Here is a 15,870-nt window from a genome sequence, read left to right on the forward strand (position 1 = left end):
TTATTATCACCAGGTAATTCCAGTTAAAAATTGAGGATTATAATCTAATACACAACAGAGAAACATAAAGGAAAATTGCATTTGAGCAAAACGCTGGTAAGGGCTTCACCATTCTACAGACGTAAGCTCTTTCAGAATCACAGCTGTTCCAGAAAGGAAAATAAGGACAGAATCATAGTATCACAAAAAAACTAGGTTGGAAAGGGTTGTTGGAAGTCACCTAGTCCAACCTCCTGCTTCAAGGCAGTTTAACTGACTTATTAATTGAGGGTATCCAAGGCCTTGTTCAGTCATGTTTTGAAAATCTCCAAAGAGGCGGATCCCACATGCTGTCTGGGAAGCACATCCCAGTGCTTAACCACCCTCACAGAGAGGAATTTTTACAGTGTCCAATTAGAATTTCTCTTGCTGCAACTTGTGATTGTTGCATCTTGTTGTCTCATTGTCACAAAGAGCACTGCCTAAGTGACATTACAATGCACCTCCTTCCTCCCACAAACTCACAGCAAGAATTTTCAAAAGCATGTTGAAACCAGTGATTCTGTAATTTATCTTGGGATTTCAAATATGTTTGGGTTTTCAGCACACTTTGGGGATGATAATGATGGCGATCCATCATTCCCAACTCACATATGCCTCTGAAAGAGCTAGGAGCTGAGGATGGGAGACCACAAACTCACCCAAATATTTCATTCTAACCAATTACTGTCAGAGACATGATGTAACATTAGATGGATCTAGTATAGCTACTCCTGTATTTGTATGTTCTTCCTTTTCTGTAGTTCAAACATTTCCAGTTCAATTGAGAGCAATTGTTCACAATTTGTACTTAGATTTGAAGTTTCCTGTGTCTGTTTCAGATTTGGAGATGCTTCAGTGACCACAAGCTTCTGTGCTTTTCAAAACAATATTAGCTGATTTGATGAAAGACATTACCTCTACTGAAAAATCTGAATCATTGATATTCTTAGTTTATCATGTTCACTACTATTCTAAGACATTAATTCTTAATTCTGAAGACAGCTTGATAAATGTAAATTATGTTTGTTTCAGTAATTGTACATGTAAATTAACAACTTCACACTGATTATAAAGCAACAAATTAATGAGAAAACATTTGCTGAGCTCATGTGTGAACTCCAGCATTTGCTTTGTATCATTCAGCCAATAAACATTTCCTAATGGTAGGGTATTTGTGTTTTCTGGACAGGTATGTAGACATTTAAGAAAACCTTGTATTTGAGGGTAGAATATTTCTGGCACTTGTTTACCACTTATACCACTGATAACAGGTTTCCTTGGCTATAACTTCATTGGTAGTTTGAGAATCCACCCAGGAAAGAATAAACCTGTAATTTCTAGTAACTGTATTCAGACTTAAAATGCTGATACTTTGGAACATTAACATAACTTTCTTTGTTGTTGAGACCTCAGTGTGATTTTATTATTTGATATAGGCTGTTATTGCCTGGTTTATTTTTCCCTTCTACTAGAATTACTACTGAGGGTCAGAGACCTCGCAAAGGCGCTATAAAACCTTTAATCCTCCCCAAATTTTAGCATTAGAAAAAGGTTACAAGAAAGATGAGCTTGGTTTTATAAAGTTCATAAGGACCACGAGCACCCAAGCAAAGCTAGGATAACATTAAAGGTTCCAAGTAACCAGCACTCGGAAGAAAACTAGTTTCAGGCACTTCTGGGATTGGAAGGAGACAAAGACATTTCATCCTTTCAACAAGCTCACCTCCAAGAAGAAAGGTGAACACTAAACCAAAAATGAGTCCTTGTAAGCGCCAACATAGGCTTGTCAAAGTGGCTACAGCTTTGAAAATAAACCACACGCAAATCGAGCAACAATTTGTTCCCCATAACCCTATTTTATTTTCCTCTTTTTATAAATTTATTTACAGGACTCACCTTTTTTCTCTGTCAGAAGCAACCTAGGAGCTGTGAATTCTCCTTTTGATTAGAAGATTCTTACGGCTGTGTAGCAAGAGTCTACATGAACCCAGAATACTGGTTTTGGTGATGGCCTAATGGAGGAGTTCAATCTGCAGTTCATTAAAACATTCAGATCAAATGACAGCAGACAGCTTGCCATTCCATAGCGGAATTATCCTCCCTTCCTATATGGACCTGAACATTCATGGAATCTATACTGAAGAGAAACAGCTTAAACAGGAAGAGGTATTTTCTAATGTGTCAACAGCAAACTAGATTTTAATGTACTCAAAATCTTGGACCAACTGGTGTAAGGCTAGGTTTCATAATTTGATTCTTATACACAATGTGAATTTGTATATAATAGTTTCCATAATATTAAAAATGTATACTTTAAAATTATTTCTGTAAGTTTACCTTTTACTAAATTAATATAAAATTTTCATTAATGATCTCTGCATTACCCCAAAGTATGTCTGGCTTGAAGACACAAATATATTAATCCCTAATCTCTAAACCTTTAAGCCCTGACTCTGAATCACAAAATACATGGTTAAGATTTTGCCATTCAATCTCCAGCAGTGCATCAGTCCTTGAGAAGATGTGATGAGGAGAACAGGCTAAGTCCAGTAAGGAAGATACCCCAGAAAGTTTAGCTCCTGGAGAACAAGAAAAAGAGAATGTTCCAACCAACTGAAAAAAAATGATTAATTTAAATTTTTGTGCTATTTTTCTGGTCAATTTTGTGTTATTGCCTGCGCGTAATAGTAGTACAATGAAGACTATTTCCAAAGCAAGTGAAACGTGGATGTTAAAATAAGGGTAAGTGAGCAGAATAAAAATAATTACAAGAGTCACCCTCTATGTGTCTTGGAAGTTATAACAACAAAATGGATACCACCTGTGCAGAAAAATTTCTAGAGTCTGAATCACAAGGACATAAAATCTCAGAAGACCTCAAAAAATATGATGGTTTAAGGTAAGCTTGAAGAAGACACCTAACTGTGTAACTATAAAACTTGACAAGCCATGAAGAAAACAGTGAAATCTTTTAGTAGTGTGGTGGTTTTAATCCAGGCCTTCCTTAGTGATCAGGTTGTAACTAAGGAAGGGGCAGTGTTCCCAGTATTCCACACGATTTTTACGTAAATCATGGTACAAATAAGAAGGGAGGAGAGGCCTTCGCTCTCTCTTCTCTTCCGCTGAAGTTCGGGAACAGTGGGTCCCTGCGTTGGTCTTGCTTATCTAAGGCTGAGGCCTGCAGCATCCACTGACCTGCCACGTGGAAGCTTGGAGAGTGCTGGCAGGGTCTGCCAAGCCTGCTTTCTAAGGGACCTGGTGAGATTTGTTTTACTAGTTATTTTACTAGTTCTCGGGTTTGATTGCGCATATCTATTCGGTGTCCCTTTTTGTTTCCTTTTGTCCCTTTTTTCCCCTTTCCCTATCCCTTTGGGGGGTGTTTGGATTCCCATTTGCTGTGTACATAGCATCTTAACTGTAATATACATAAAATATATTTTTTATATAACTAGCTTGGTTTTTGGGTTCTTCAATTTGCATAGTTTTTTTTTCCTTTGCCCTGAGGGAAGTAGAAAGGGGGGAAGAGAGGGGCTGCTACTGGGGGGTTGGGCATTTGGCAGGGAGCCAAGTCCGAACCATCACAAGTAGTTGTGCAGGCATCTTCACCAAAGGCAGGGGTGGAACCATGTTTAAGGGCACACACAGACATCTAGTTGCCTGTAAGAGGACCAACTGGAGCTACCTCTCTGATCCACAGAGAATTAAGTTAATCGGAAAAAAACCATGTTCCTACAACTTTTTTATACATTGGTCTTAGCATGCTCTGAAGGAATACAAGAACAAGCTGTGTGAAGTCAGAACAAAGGTCTGTATAGCCCTGTATCTGCTCTTCAATGACTAGCGGCACACGCAGACTTGTGGCAAAGAGGAAAGGGAGAGGAATGAAACACAGGGATGGAGAATCCTTTATCAACCTCCATCAGTTAGGAACTTCTTGTCTCAGAACCTCCTGAGAGAGAGGTATTATTCAAGGATTGGACTTCATGATCTCAGAGGTCTTTTCCAACACAGATGATTCTACGATTCTATTCACGGCTAAGCTTCGCGAACAAAGATTTGAGAAGGGCTCTACCCATGCCTGCTACATGGCTAGTGCGCTGATGGCTAAAAAGGCCAATGTGAAATAGACAAGTCCGGTTGCAGAAGGCACAGCAGAAAGACTCCCCAGGTGATATTGACAAGATGCAACTCTTTCTGCATTGTCTTTTCTCCTCGAGAGTGATCCTGCATGTGTTCTCAAAAGCAGCAGCAGCGTTATAGATGGTGTGTCTCCAGGCCTCCCGATCGGAGGCCAGAGTAGACCAATGGCGGTGATCGATATGGCCAAGACTGAGGGATTGTTTCAGGCAGTCCTTGTATCTCCTCTTCAGGGCTCCTCTCTTGCGGCAGCCAGTGGCAAGTTCCCCATAGAGCACAATCTTAGGGAGGCGATGGTCCTGCATCCTGGAGACGTGCCCTGCCCAACGCAGCTGAGTTCTCAGCAGCATGGCCTCAATGCTCGTGACTGCTGCCTGTTCAAGGACAGACGTGTTGGTCACATAATCTCTCCAGGGGTTGTTTAGGATTGTATGGAGGCAGCGCTGATGGAAGTGTTCTAAGAGACGCAAGTGGTGGCGGTAAATGACCCATGATTCAGATCCATATAAAAGAGTAGACAGTACAGTGGCTTGGTAAACGCTGATCTTTGTACTTTTCTTCAGGTGTTTGTTTTGCCACACTCTTTTATGGAGTGTACCAAAAGCACTGTATGCCTTTACTAATCTGTTGTCTATTTCTGCATCAATCTTACCGTCTGAAGAGATGATGCTTCCCAGGTAATAAATTGTTGGACTGATCTGAGCTCTGATTCGCCAATGTTGATATGGGGATGATGAAAGACTTCCTGAGGTGCAGGCTGATAGAAAACTCCTGTCTTCTTCAAGCTGACTCCCAGCCCAAAAAGCTCAGCAGCCTCTGCAAAGCAGGATGTTAAACACTGTAGAGCTACTTCTGTGTTGGCCACGAGGGTGTCATCAGCAAAAAGCAGCTCACGGACAAGATGATTTAAGGTCTTAGTGTGGGCCTTCAGTCTCCTTAGGTTGAAAAGGCTTCCATTGGTATGATCTCAGATGTAGATACCATTTTCTTCATCGGGGTCTGCTGTGGCTCTTTGGAGCATCATGCTGAAGAAGATTGTGAACAAATTTGGTGCAACAAAGCGGGAAAGCCTCACGGCAGAAAAATTATGTTTGCTCTTTAGGTCTTTTGTAAAGTTCCACATGTGACCTCAGCAGCTTCTCATCCAACTTCCTCTCAAGGTCCTTCATCACCTTTGTTGCTCTCCTTTGGATACTCTCTAATAGCTTAGTATCTTTCTGATATTGTGGTACCCAGTACTGCACACAGTATTCAAGGTGAGGCTGCCCCAGTGCAGAGCAGAGTGGGGCAATCCCCTCCCTTGACTGGCTGGCGATGCTTTGCCTGATGTCCCCCAAGACACAGTTGGCACTTCTGGCTGCCAGGGCACTGCTGACTGATATTCAACTTGTCATTGACCAGGACCCCCAGGTCCCTTTTCACAGCACTGCTTTCCAGCATCTCATTCCCCAGTCTGTATGAATATCCAGGCTTGCCCTGTCCCAGGTGCAGAATGCAGTACTTGCCCTTGTTGAACTTCATATGCAGTGCAGCTTCTTTATATTCATATCTGTAACAGCACATTTTCCCTAATTTTAAGATCAGTGTGTGAAATCTCTGTGCATATGCTTTAGAATAGATGGCCACCGATTTGTAAATAGTATGAGTCTTCAGAACTGCACTCTTTCTTCTGTTTGAAATCTAATAAAAGCTCAATTCATAGATGTCATGAATTGTATAAATATCCACTGCTTCCAAATCAATGTTCCTTTAGTAAATCTAAATGAAATCTTAGTAAACGTGCAGTAGGAATATAAATAATAATTCATATAAATATTTATCCTTAATAATCATATCATAAACCTCCAGACTGGTGTCATTGTATATGTGATAATAATCTTTTATCTTCTGCTTGCATTCAGCTAGACTGTACACAGCAAGATGATCTGTCAATACAAAAAAAAGTCTCAGAACTGGAAACTGATGTAAGTCACAGAGATGATCATCTATCAGCACCATCATCTGAGCACCCAGGTCACTTAAGACAATCATTCTCAAGATGGTGGTATCAAACATAATGAGTTTATTCTTTTATCCCATGAACAAGTTATGTCTACAGTAAGAACTTTTTCTGTAATTTTGAGGCTTCATGAATCAGCTGGATTACAGTAAAATGATTCCAACCAATAGTATGCTTCAACTGGTCTTACCCAATGATACTGGTGGGCTTCAGCTGACAAACTCAGGCAGCTTTTAACTGTGTAGAAGAGTCTCCAACAGCATTTATCATTCCATTTTTCTATTGTCAATGCACAGGTTTTTATTTACAAAGATCTGTTTAAGTTTTCTTTTGTATCTTCTCATCACTCTGTTTATCTGTTAATTTTAAAGCTGGCATGATAAATAGGCATGTACTGGCTATTTAGAGAGCACTTTGTTCTCTTTAGTAAAAACAGCAATAATAATGCCTTATTATTACTGATAGCAATGTTGCTGGTTTATACTGTATTGGTCATTTGTATTATATGTGTGTGTGGCATGTTAAGATCTCAGTAACAGATCAGTTTCCCACTGAGCTGGGCACTGTAAAGGAGCAGAAAAAAAACCCTTTTCTTGTAGAGATACTAATGTAGCAAAAATACCTAGGTCCTTTTTTTTACGCAAATCTTATTTAGAAAGCTATTACTGTTCTCATTACAGATTTTTGGTTATGCTAAGTCAGTACTCAACCACTGACTTCCGTAAAAGACACAGTAATACTTGTAGATTTTATGCAATAAAAGTCCAATCAATTCTGTCAAGGTCAAAAGTGGTTTTATGTTCATTCATCTACCTTTATACCCTTTCAAAAATAATTTTAGAGAATAGATCTGCTCTTTCCAATATTTACATAGCCCCACCTCTTTGAACAAGTTTCCACAGGAACATATTCTTCTTCCTGACTACATATTTTCATGGGATAAAAAGTCCTGTGTACTATTAATTTCCATGTACATTTTTAAAGTTTGTTTGTTTTTTAAAACAGTTTTTTCTCTGCATTTTTCATCAAAACCAGGGAAGTTCTTTTTTGGGTACGAGAAGAGTGGAGCATCATCCAAAAGTCACAGTAGAACAGTACTTACCTTCACAAATAGGATATATCCCACACTTACTGTTAGGCAGAAAGGTTAGGAAAATAGTTTGTGCTTAAAGCCAGATTGGATTAGTTATTGCTGATAAAAGGATAACTGGCAGGGTTACACCCCATTGTCTTAAACGGCTCAAGAAAAAGCTGGTTGCAGTTATGCACCACAGAGTATGACATGGACATAGCCTACTAAAAGTTTTCTATCTACTGCCATTAATTTAAAATGACAAAACTCCCTCAGTGTGCTTGTTATGCACACGTGACGTGCTGAACTGTTGGTGGTTTTAAGATCCTATCAAAGAGATGATCGTGCTTTGGAAAAGCCTTCCAGAGAGTGCTGTCAAACGCTTCCAGATGTGGGACTGCCACGATGGCATGCCGAACACGTGGGCAGGCAAGGAGATCGACATGGTCTGCACAACGGGCTCGGCAGCACCGCAGCCAGGATGGGGGGCTCTACCTTCAGGTCTGCTTCTCTCACCTGAGACATCAAGTGCAAAAGAGTAGCCTTTAAAAGCAATTAAGCTATGAAAAAAGGCTCGTCCACATAGCCTAACTCGAACGGGTATTGCTCCCTTGCCATGACTTGCTCCACCAGAGTTAACCTGGAAACCGTGACTCGAGGCTGATGGGTTTATTTTTTCTTGAAGCCAACGTTTGCTTTGGGTTTAATCTCCCACGCACACCCCGCTCCCGGGGCCCCCTCGGGGCTGCCGATGCCGCGGCTGCCGGCAGGCCCGGCGGGCAGGGCAGGGCAGGGCAGGGCTGGGGCGGGGGGTCCGCCAAGGCCCTGGGAAGGCGCTGCCCTTCGCTCCCGTGCGGGAGGGCCGGGCTTCCCCAGTTCAGACAAGTCCTTGCCCCGCTCCCGCGGCGGCGGGTTTGGTGCGACACCGTTCTGACATGTTGTAACTGGTTTCCACACCCACCGCGCCCGAGAGCGACGGGAAGTACCTGCGATGAGCCCTGCGCCGCTGTGACTCGCCGCCGCCGCCGCCGCGATCGCAGCAGCCGGGTCGAGCCGCTCGGGAGGCGAGACCCCACCGCGGGGCACCGGCGCAGTAAGTGGGTGTGTCTCCCTTCCGTCTCCCCTCGGACGGGACGGGACGGGGCGAGGGGGTGAAGCAGTGGCGGCGGCAGAGCAGCCCCCGCGCCGCCAACATCCCGCCGGGCGCCGAGGGACGCTTGGAGCGGGGCCGCGGGGGTCGCGGAGCGGCGGCGGGGCCGCTGCGCGGGGGCAGCGGGGGGCGGCGGGCGCGGGGCCGGGCGGGGTGGGCGGCCCGCGGGCGCGGCCCCCGCGGCTCCCACGCCGCGCTCCCTCCCGGCGCCGCGTTGTGCAAGCGGCCTCCTGAGCGGCCAGGATGGGGCGGTAACACGTGCGGCGTCTCGCAGCGGAGGGCCGGCTGTTTTGCCTGGAAAGTTAACTTTCTGGTTGAACAAAAAATCCCGAACCAAACCAAAAAAAAAAAAAAAAAAAACTATGAAAGAAAGAAGAAAGCATTAGGAACGCTTGCGGTGTTGTTTTTCACTTGGATTTGATGTCCTTTGTGTCAATAATAATGAAGTAATTGACTGTCACTGCCTAATATAGGTAATTATTATTTATTCTTGATACAATTCTTTTATAGAAAGGGTGGTGGAAGGCAGCAGTCGTAAAACGCCTGTTTGTTCTCTTAAAGGCTGCCCATGCCAGGCCCTTAAGCCATGGGGAGGGAGGCTCCCTGGCAGAGCCATGGGCCAGAGGTACTTAGGTGGATGCCCCAGGAATCATACCTGATAGAGGGGCTTGCAACAGGCTGTTCCCGAGGTTTAAATTTCACTTAACAGGGGTGGCAAGGTTGAAACTTAATGCAGAAAATGTCAAAGCAATCATATTTCCATTGAAAAAGAGATAAGCACGTCCTGAGGAGAGCATCATGGCCAGGGCCTTGCCAAGGACCGGCTGTACAAGCCTGAGGTTAGAGCTGCTCCCCAAAGTTGCTGAATAGGGATTTTTTTCAAATACTGTGAATATTAGTAAGGCAGGGAAGTTCCTTATCTTTAGCACTAGCCTGGAGGACTGTGCTTCCGGAACCCATGTAGAATGTTGTGTCATTTTCTGTAGTGAACATTTGTCATTTGCTGCTTTTGTGAAGTCCGGGATATTCTCCATATCTTTCTACAATAAGGCATGTTAACTTCTTTGTCAGAGGAAAAGGGCTTTTCTTGCTGGGTTCCTGGTAATGGCATTAGGAAGGTCTGAACATATTGTTAATAGAAAGACAAAATTATTACATCAGTGCAGGATTCGGAAGTTGTGTTCTTCAGCAGAAGTTTCAGTTTTAGTGGCTGCATTGGAGTTCAGATTCAATTTAAACCCTTTTATGGCATTTAATAAAAAAGTGATTGATTCCTGTGTCCAAGCAGGGAAGATGGCTGATATGCTGGGCTGGGATAAACAGCCAAGGCAACTTTACTGGTGCTGGTAAAATTTGTAATCATGTACGGGAAATCTGATAAAGATCTGCAAGCCTCCAGAGGTGGGCCTTATTCTGCATAACCTTGCTAGCATAATTGTTGACCTGAGGAGGATCTTTGAAGACTCAAGTTTATTATACAGGAATCATAATACAGGGTTGAAGAGGACACCAAAAAATTTATTTAAGAATTTTATCTAAATCTCTGTCTCTCCATCCAAAATTATTTTGTTTCATAGGTACAATTTGTACAATGTAGCTCTTACCTTGTAAGGAGGAAAATACTTGTGTCAAGGCATTGAGAGCTTTTGTCAAATATACTTGAAGCTATTGTTTATATTTGGGAGTTTTCTTTTGTTCCATATGAATATATCTCTTGCTGATTTCCTTAATTTCAAAGACCAGGATTAAAATTTTTTCATTTGTTTCAAGTGTTCTGTGATTTATTTCCATGATGACAAATTTTACATTTACTTTCTTAAATAAATCTGCACTGATTTAAGCTTCTTTTGTAAACAGCACTTGTTAATCAAACATCTACTTCAAAGACGTTCACTTTAAAATGATTATTCTTGTTTGGAAGATACTGCATTAGAAGTCTCACCTTTCCAAGATTACGTATGTTTATACTCTGCTTTCAGCATAAGTCTGAGCACAAGTTGCTATATTTGACCTATGCCACAATTAATTAATTAATTAATTAATTATATTAAATGAAAAGCAATTACAACTAGTATACTATTAAGAAAACAAAGAACCAAACCAAATAAAAGAAATGCAGGTGAGCCAGAACACACATGCAATCATTTTTTGCCTTTTATTTGTTCATAACTTTCAATATTTGATATTGCACAATGTTATATAGTAAGTGTAGTCCAGTTCCCTTATAATATTTTCAAAGGAAAGAGTGAGAAGAAGAAAACATGGATTTAGACAAGCTTTTCAAATAAACAAGTAAGTCTTTCTCAGCTGTGTATATTCAATCAGGAATAAAATTTCTATTTTAGAATTATATCCATTCTAAAGTAGTAAGAGTTTAAGAAATATCTTTAATTTGCCTTTGTAAAATTGGATTTATTCTTGCATGTCATAATAAAACTGACTGTTTTGCTACGCTGGTTAGAAAGTTACTTGTCCTGGAAGGCCCTAAAAGGGAAATGTATGGAATTCTCAGTAGAGTCACCTGTATTAGTGTTCATACTCCTCAGAACAACTCAGCTTAATAACTGCATTTTGTACTCTTGGTTGTTCTTCATTCTTCATTTAAAATGTCTTGAAAAGCTGTTCGAGGTGATTGGCTTCCCTGGGACATTGGTGTGACTGTTCTAATTTTACAATATTCTAAGAGTTTAACTTCTGAATTGGCCTGTCTTGCCTGTACTGTGTGCCTGGTTCTCTGTCACCTTAAACCACAGGCTGGATCTGCATCTCTGCAAAGTGAAATGGTATTACTCCTGTTTTATAACATTTCATTTCTACCTGTTAAAGTAGTGTGGAATGAAACCCTGAGTATCTGTCACAGGAATACATGTAGTTCTCAGTTGGAGGGAGAGCAATCAGATCCCTTTGGCTTGCTGCTTTCCAGTTCACCACAAAGAGCTGCTCTGGAAGCAGCCTGGAACACTCCTTTCCCCCAGGCTCGAAAGCAATCGTATCTGGGAAGATCTACCCTGCTGCTTGGCTGAGAGACAGGATTCAAATGGAATTATTTCATATGACATGCTGATGCCAGCCTCAGATCTGGATTTTTCTTTCTTGGTCTTTTTTTAACCTCAGTCTTCCCAAGTTCCTGATAAATCTTGGTTTAATTGAACATTTAACTGTTTTTTGAAGTATCAGTAGTTATGGGGATGTTTTCATTCTATTTAATTTTATTTTCATTCCTTTAGGTTAATATAGCTAATTTATGTTTCCTTTCAAAAAGATTTAAACTGCTCCCAGCAGACAGTGGAAAACAAATGCACTGTTTGCAAAAATATCTGAAAGGTCTTGATGGGAAGAGAGAACTATGTTAAATTTATGTGGCAGTAAATGAAATCAGAATGCCGTATGACTGTTTTTTTGCAATTATACTGCTCTACAATTTAATTAGGTTTGTAGGGAAACCCAACACTAACTCTCAAGCTATCCACTGTATAAGCTTTTTCTAGCTATTCTGCCTTTGTTAGATCTTCTTCCTATTTCTCTAGGTTTTCACTTAAACTTCATGCCTTAGCCCTGGATGATGAAACTGTGTTACCATGCATCGTTTTTCTATTTTACATGGCCATGCTTGTGCCACTGTCATGAAATACGGTTCCTCCCATTTTTTTGTTGGTTTTTTTTTTGTGACTTACTTGCCCAATGCAGAAATCCAGTGCAGTTTAGGTTTTAGGTGAATGGTGAAGTTGCTGTTTGTTCAACCTCTGTCTTAAATCCCACATTGTCACAGCACAAAACAGATCTCTCAGCCCTTGCTAAATGAAATTAAAAAAAAAAAATTATAAAACATCAGCAGTAAACAACTTATTATTAATGTTTTGGAAAAAAAAAAAAAGAAGATTAAAGCAGCCGCTCCTTTTGGCAGAGGGAATGAACAGGGTGGAAACTAGACATCAGATTGCTGATTCAGAGTTTGATCCCAGATGTGGGAGGATAAATCTTTCTGGAGTTCCTCATAACTCACTGAAATGAGGTAAGCTGGTTCTGCTTGGGAGCAACAAATGGATTAGATCAGCATGGGAGAACAGATACATAAGGAGAAGTCCCTGAATGACTGTGGTTTCAAAGAAGCAAGAGAAAAGGGATGTATTTCAGAGAAAGTAATGCATTAAAAAGTAGAAAATTTAATTGGTTACTGAAGCGTTTCTTTGAACACTATTCTATCACTTGTTACAAAGAGGGTTTTGAAATACAGCTTACGATAGCATATTGGAACATGCATCAGGTATGTATTGGTGTTACTGGTACAGATGTTCAGTGTATTATGAGCTCTGATGTAGGACTTCACTAAGTCACTTAATTATGTGTTTAGTTTTGCCTTAAGTAAAAGCTCTTTATCTATCTCTTTAATATTCATTTGGCTATATTAGTCCCTGAGCCATTTCAAAACATTTTTAAATTCTTGGTAGATGCTAGAAAAACTTAGAGCAACGTTACCAGAAAAGTAACTTAATTAATATTTGTGTGTGTCATAGATGTCTAGAAATATTCTGGTTGTTTTCTTACTTTTTTCTCTTTGCAGATACATTTCATCTGCTCATGAATGGGAGCTTAAGAGACTTTGTAGAAAATATATGTGAAAATGGAAACTTCATCTTTGCTATCCTCCTTACATGATGAATGCAGATCAGACAACTATATTGAACCACATTACAAGGAATGGTACCGAATAGCTATCGATGCTCTGATTGAAGGAGGTTTAGAAGCCTACAAAGAATTTCTTTCCAAAGAGAGGTGCTCAGAGTTCCTAGCGGATGAGGAAATTGATTATATTTTGAACAATGTTCACAAACTTCCCCAAAACACAATTTACTCCTCTAACCACGCAATTGATGACACCTCTTCCTCGGGAACCTACTGGCCCATTGAATCAGATGTGGAAGCTCCAAATCTTGACTTAGGTTGGCCCTATCTCATGCCTGGAATTTCTGGTGCCACAAATATTGATCTGCTTTTTCATCCACCACGAGCACAGCCTTACACTATAAAGGAAACTATTCGGAAGATGATACGAGATGCAAGAAAGGTAAACATGAAAAATATTGGAAAAAATGTGGTAATAATAATCTAGTTGTTGTTTTATTACAAACTGTTATTATTATTATTATTGTTGTTTTCTTAGCAAGAAAATATTATCTGACTGTGCTCAATTCAAACAGAAAGATTTTCCCAAACTGATATCAGTCCTTTGGTGTCACATGCACCAGTGTTACGAACCTTAGTTCAAAGGGATCAAGGGTTAATTGGAGGGATTAATGAATATTACCATTATAATAAATAATTATTACTTCACTGGAATGCTGACCAATGCATGAGAAGTTTGTAGATAATCAGCACACTTTGACCTCAGTTGAATATATATATATTAAATATACCTCAAATGATACAATTCTGTATAATTTCAGGATATGTACTAGAGTTTTTGTCTCGCATCAGTGGGAACATGCATTGGTTTGGCATGGCAGACAGTTATTTTGAGAAAACAACACTTTGATGCACATCCAACTCATGTACCTTGAGAGTCTCAGGTTTTGTGATTTTTGCATGTCCTTGCAGAACTTAAAGAGAGCTCAAAAGAGAGAAAAAACCAACTTACTTGGCTTAGGCAGCAAGGAAATAGTTTTCCCTGGGTACTTTATGTACATTTCTGACTAACCACTAGAAATGTGGACACTTCTCCAAATGTATTTGTCTCCACTTAAAGGCACTTGTATTTTCAGTTTCCTATGGCACACCCAGCTTACAATTCAGTGACAGGGTGCTGTATGTACAAACCACCTTTTGCTTTCAGTGTGTCAGATAAAAAAAAGAAACACCAAAAAATGTATTATCATGCAGATCTGTTGAACACTGTGTCAGTTTACTTCTAACAGATAGCACTGGATTTCCGAAGTATTTCTAACAAGTACGTCACGCTCTGATTTCTTTCCCATGAAATAGAATTGTATTCTGCATGACTGTGAGCTTTAAAGCAGTAGGATGGGCTCTAGCTTGCATGCATCTGTAAACACGTCAGTGGCTGAAATATGCGTGTAAATGTGTGCGGTAGAAACGGACTGAAAAGGGTGGGGAAGGGAAGGACAGCGTCTTTTTACAGTGTCTCTCCTATATTTAGATAAAGCATATAATTTGTTGGAGTAACAGAGTTATCAGTAGGCCTTTTACCCTGCAGTTTGTAGTTTAGAATGACTGTATGCTCCAGGAAGAGTTAATTACTTCTTTCCTTCTTGGTCCGTTTCAGAGTGACAGTCGGTGTTTTCTGGTTTAGTATGTAGGGAGACTTGACCGTGCCTTGCCCAAAATCTCTTTTTCAACTGCAGCTCCCGACCTGTCAATGAATCCACTGTAAAGGAAACCACAAAACCACAGCTGATTCTATTGCAAAAACTAGTTCAGTTTTGCTACAAGGTCTTGAAATGCCATGAAGACCATGTCCCATAAGTTGCTATGCTTTTTGTGACTATCCGCATGCGATCCAGTCCCTCTCAAATGTCTGTCTGGAAAGAAATGTGGTGCTGATTAATACCATTTTAAGGAGTATGTCTCCTTTTAATGCAGCTATAGAAAAAAATGAGGTATGATTCTTGCTTCACCTTGCAGAAGGGTTGGAAACATAGTATATTGGCTCCATGGTGTGTTGGTGGTGCTTCAGCTCTATAAGGAGGATGTTTTGTGTGTGTCACTAAATCTGACAGATGAAAGGTTTGTTCAGTTGGTCAGCACAGCCTCAACATCAACAACTGTAACACCTGATACAGTGATATAGGTTGATTGCTCAGGGAGCAACAATTAAATCTAAAAGACTTAATGTTGTTCAGCCTCATCTATCTGCAGATCCATAGAAAAGTTTAAAGGATTTCTTAGTAAGCTGAAATAAGGTATTTAAAACATACTTACAGTAGGTAAACACTTTGTAAACAGGCTAGCATACTTCTCCCAAGCCACTTATAAAAATGCAGTTTTATTAAACAGGGTTCTTTGTTATTTAGTCCTGGAGATGTGTAGTCTTATGAGAATATTCAAAGGCAATAGGAAAATATTACACATGAAAAACAGAAACCTGTAAAGAATAAATCAGCAAAGCATGTTCATCAGCCAACATGGCTTTAAGCAAAATCTATGGGAATTTCAGCAAGCTTATTTGTGAAAGTAAACAGGCTGTTGAAGGTGGGCATATTCATACCACCTAAACTTTAAGCACCAAACCTGAGTGCCTGAGTTCAGGCACTGATTTCCCTGGGCTGCTTGAACACTCAGTGCAGTAGAAAATCAACTCCTACAAGGGCAAGGCAGAGAATGTTTCTGCAGTGATTGACCCCATAAAGGAACACATCTGATACGTATACAAACTATCCCAAAATTCCAGGAAGGAGACTGAGCCAATTGAAAGATATATAAGGATAAGATGACACTATTAGTGGACTTATCCTTGACCTCTTTAGTGCTTGATGC

At 40.5% G+C, this 15,870-nt stretch overlaps 1 protein-coding gene across 1 annotated transcript in view; it reads left to right on the forward strand.

The window, feature by feature from the left end:
- The first annotated feature begins 8,225 nt into the window (after positions 1–8,225).
- FAM83B (family with sequence similarity 83 member B) overlaps positions 8,226–15,870 on the forward strand; it is a 43,287-nt gene continuing 35,642 nt past the window's right edge. Inside the window, exons 1-2 of the mRNA XM_027898319.1 lie at positions 8,226–8,330; positions 12,941–13,444. Coding sequence (XP_027754120.1) covers positions 13,001–13,444 — 444 coding nt within the window. The 5' untranslated portion in view covers positions 8,226–8,330; positions 12,941–13,000. The remainder of the gene's footprint in view (positions 8,331–12,940; positions 13,445–15,870) is intronic.

The sequence above is a fragment of the Empidonax traillii genome, unplaced genomic scaffold (genome assembly GCF_003031625.1).
Source record: "Empidonax traillii isolate 1590-97213 ecotype Southwest subspecies unplaced genomic scaffold, ASM303162v1 scaffold591:size1139884, whole genome shotgun sequence".
In the NCBI taxonomy this organism is placed as follows: Eukaryota; Metazoa; Chordata; class Aves; order Passeriformes; family Tyrannidae; genus Empidonax; species Empidonax traillii.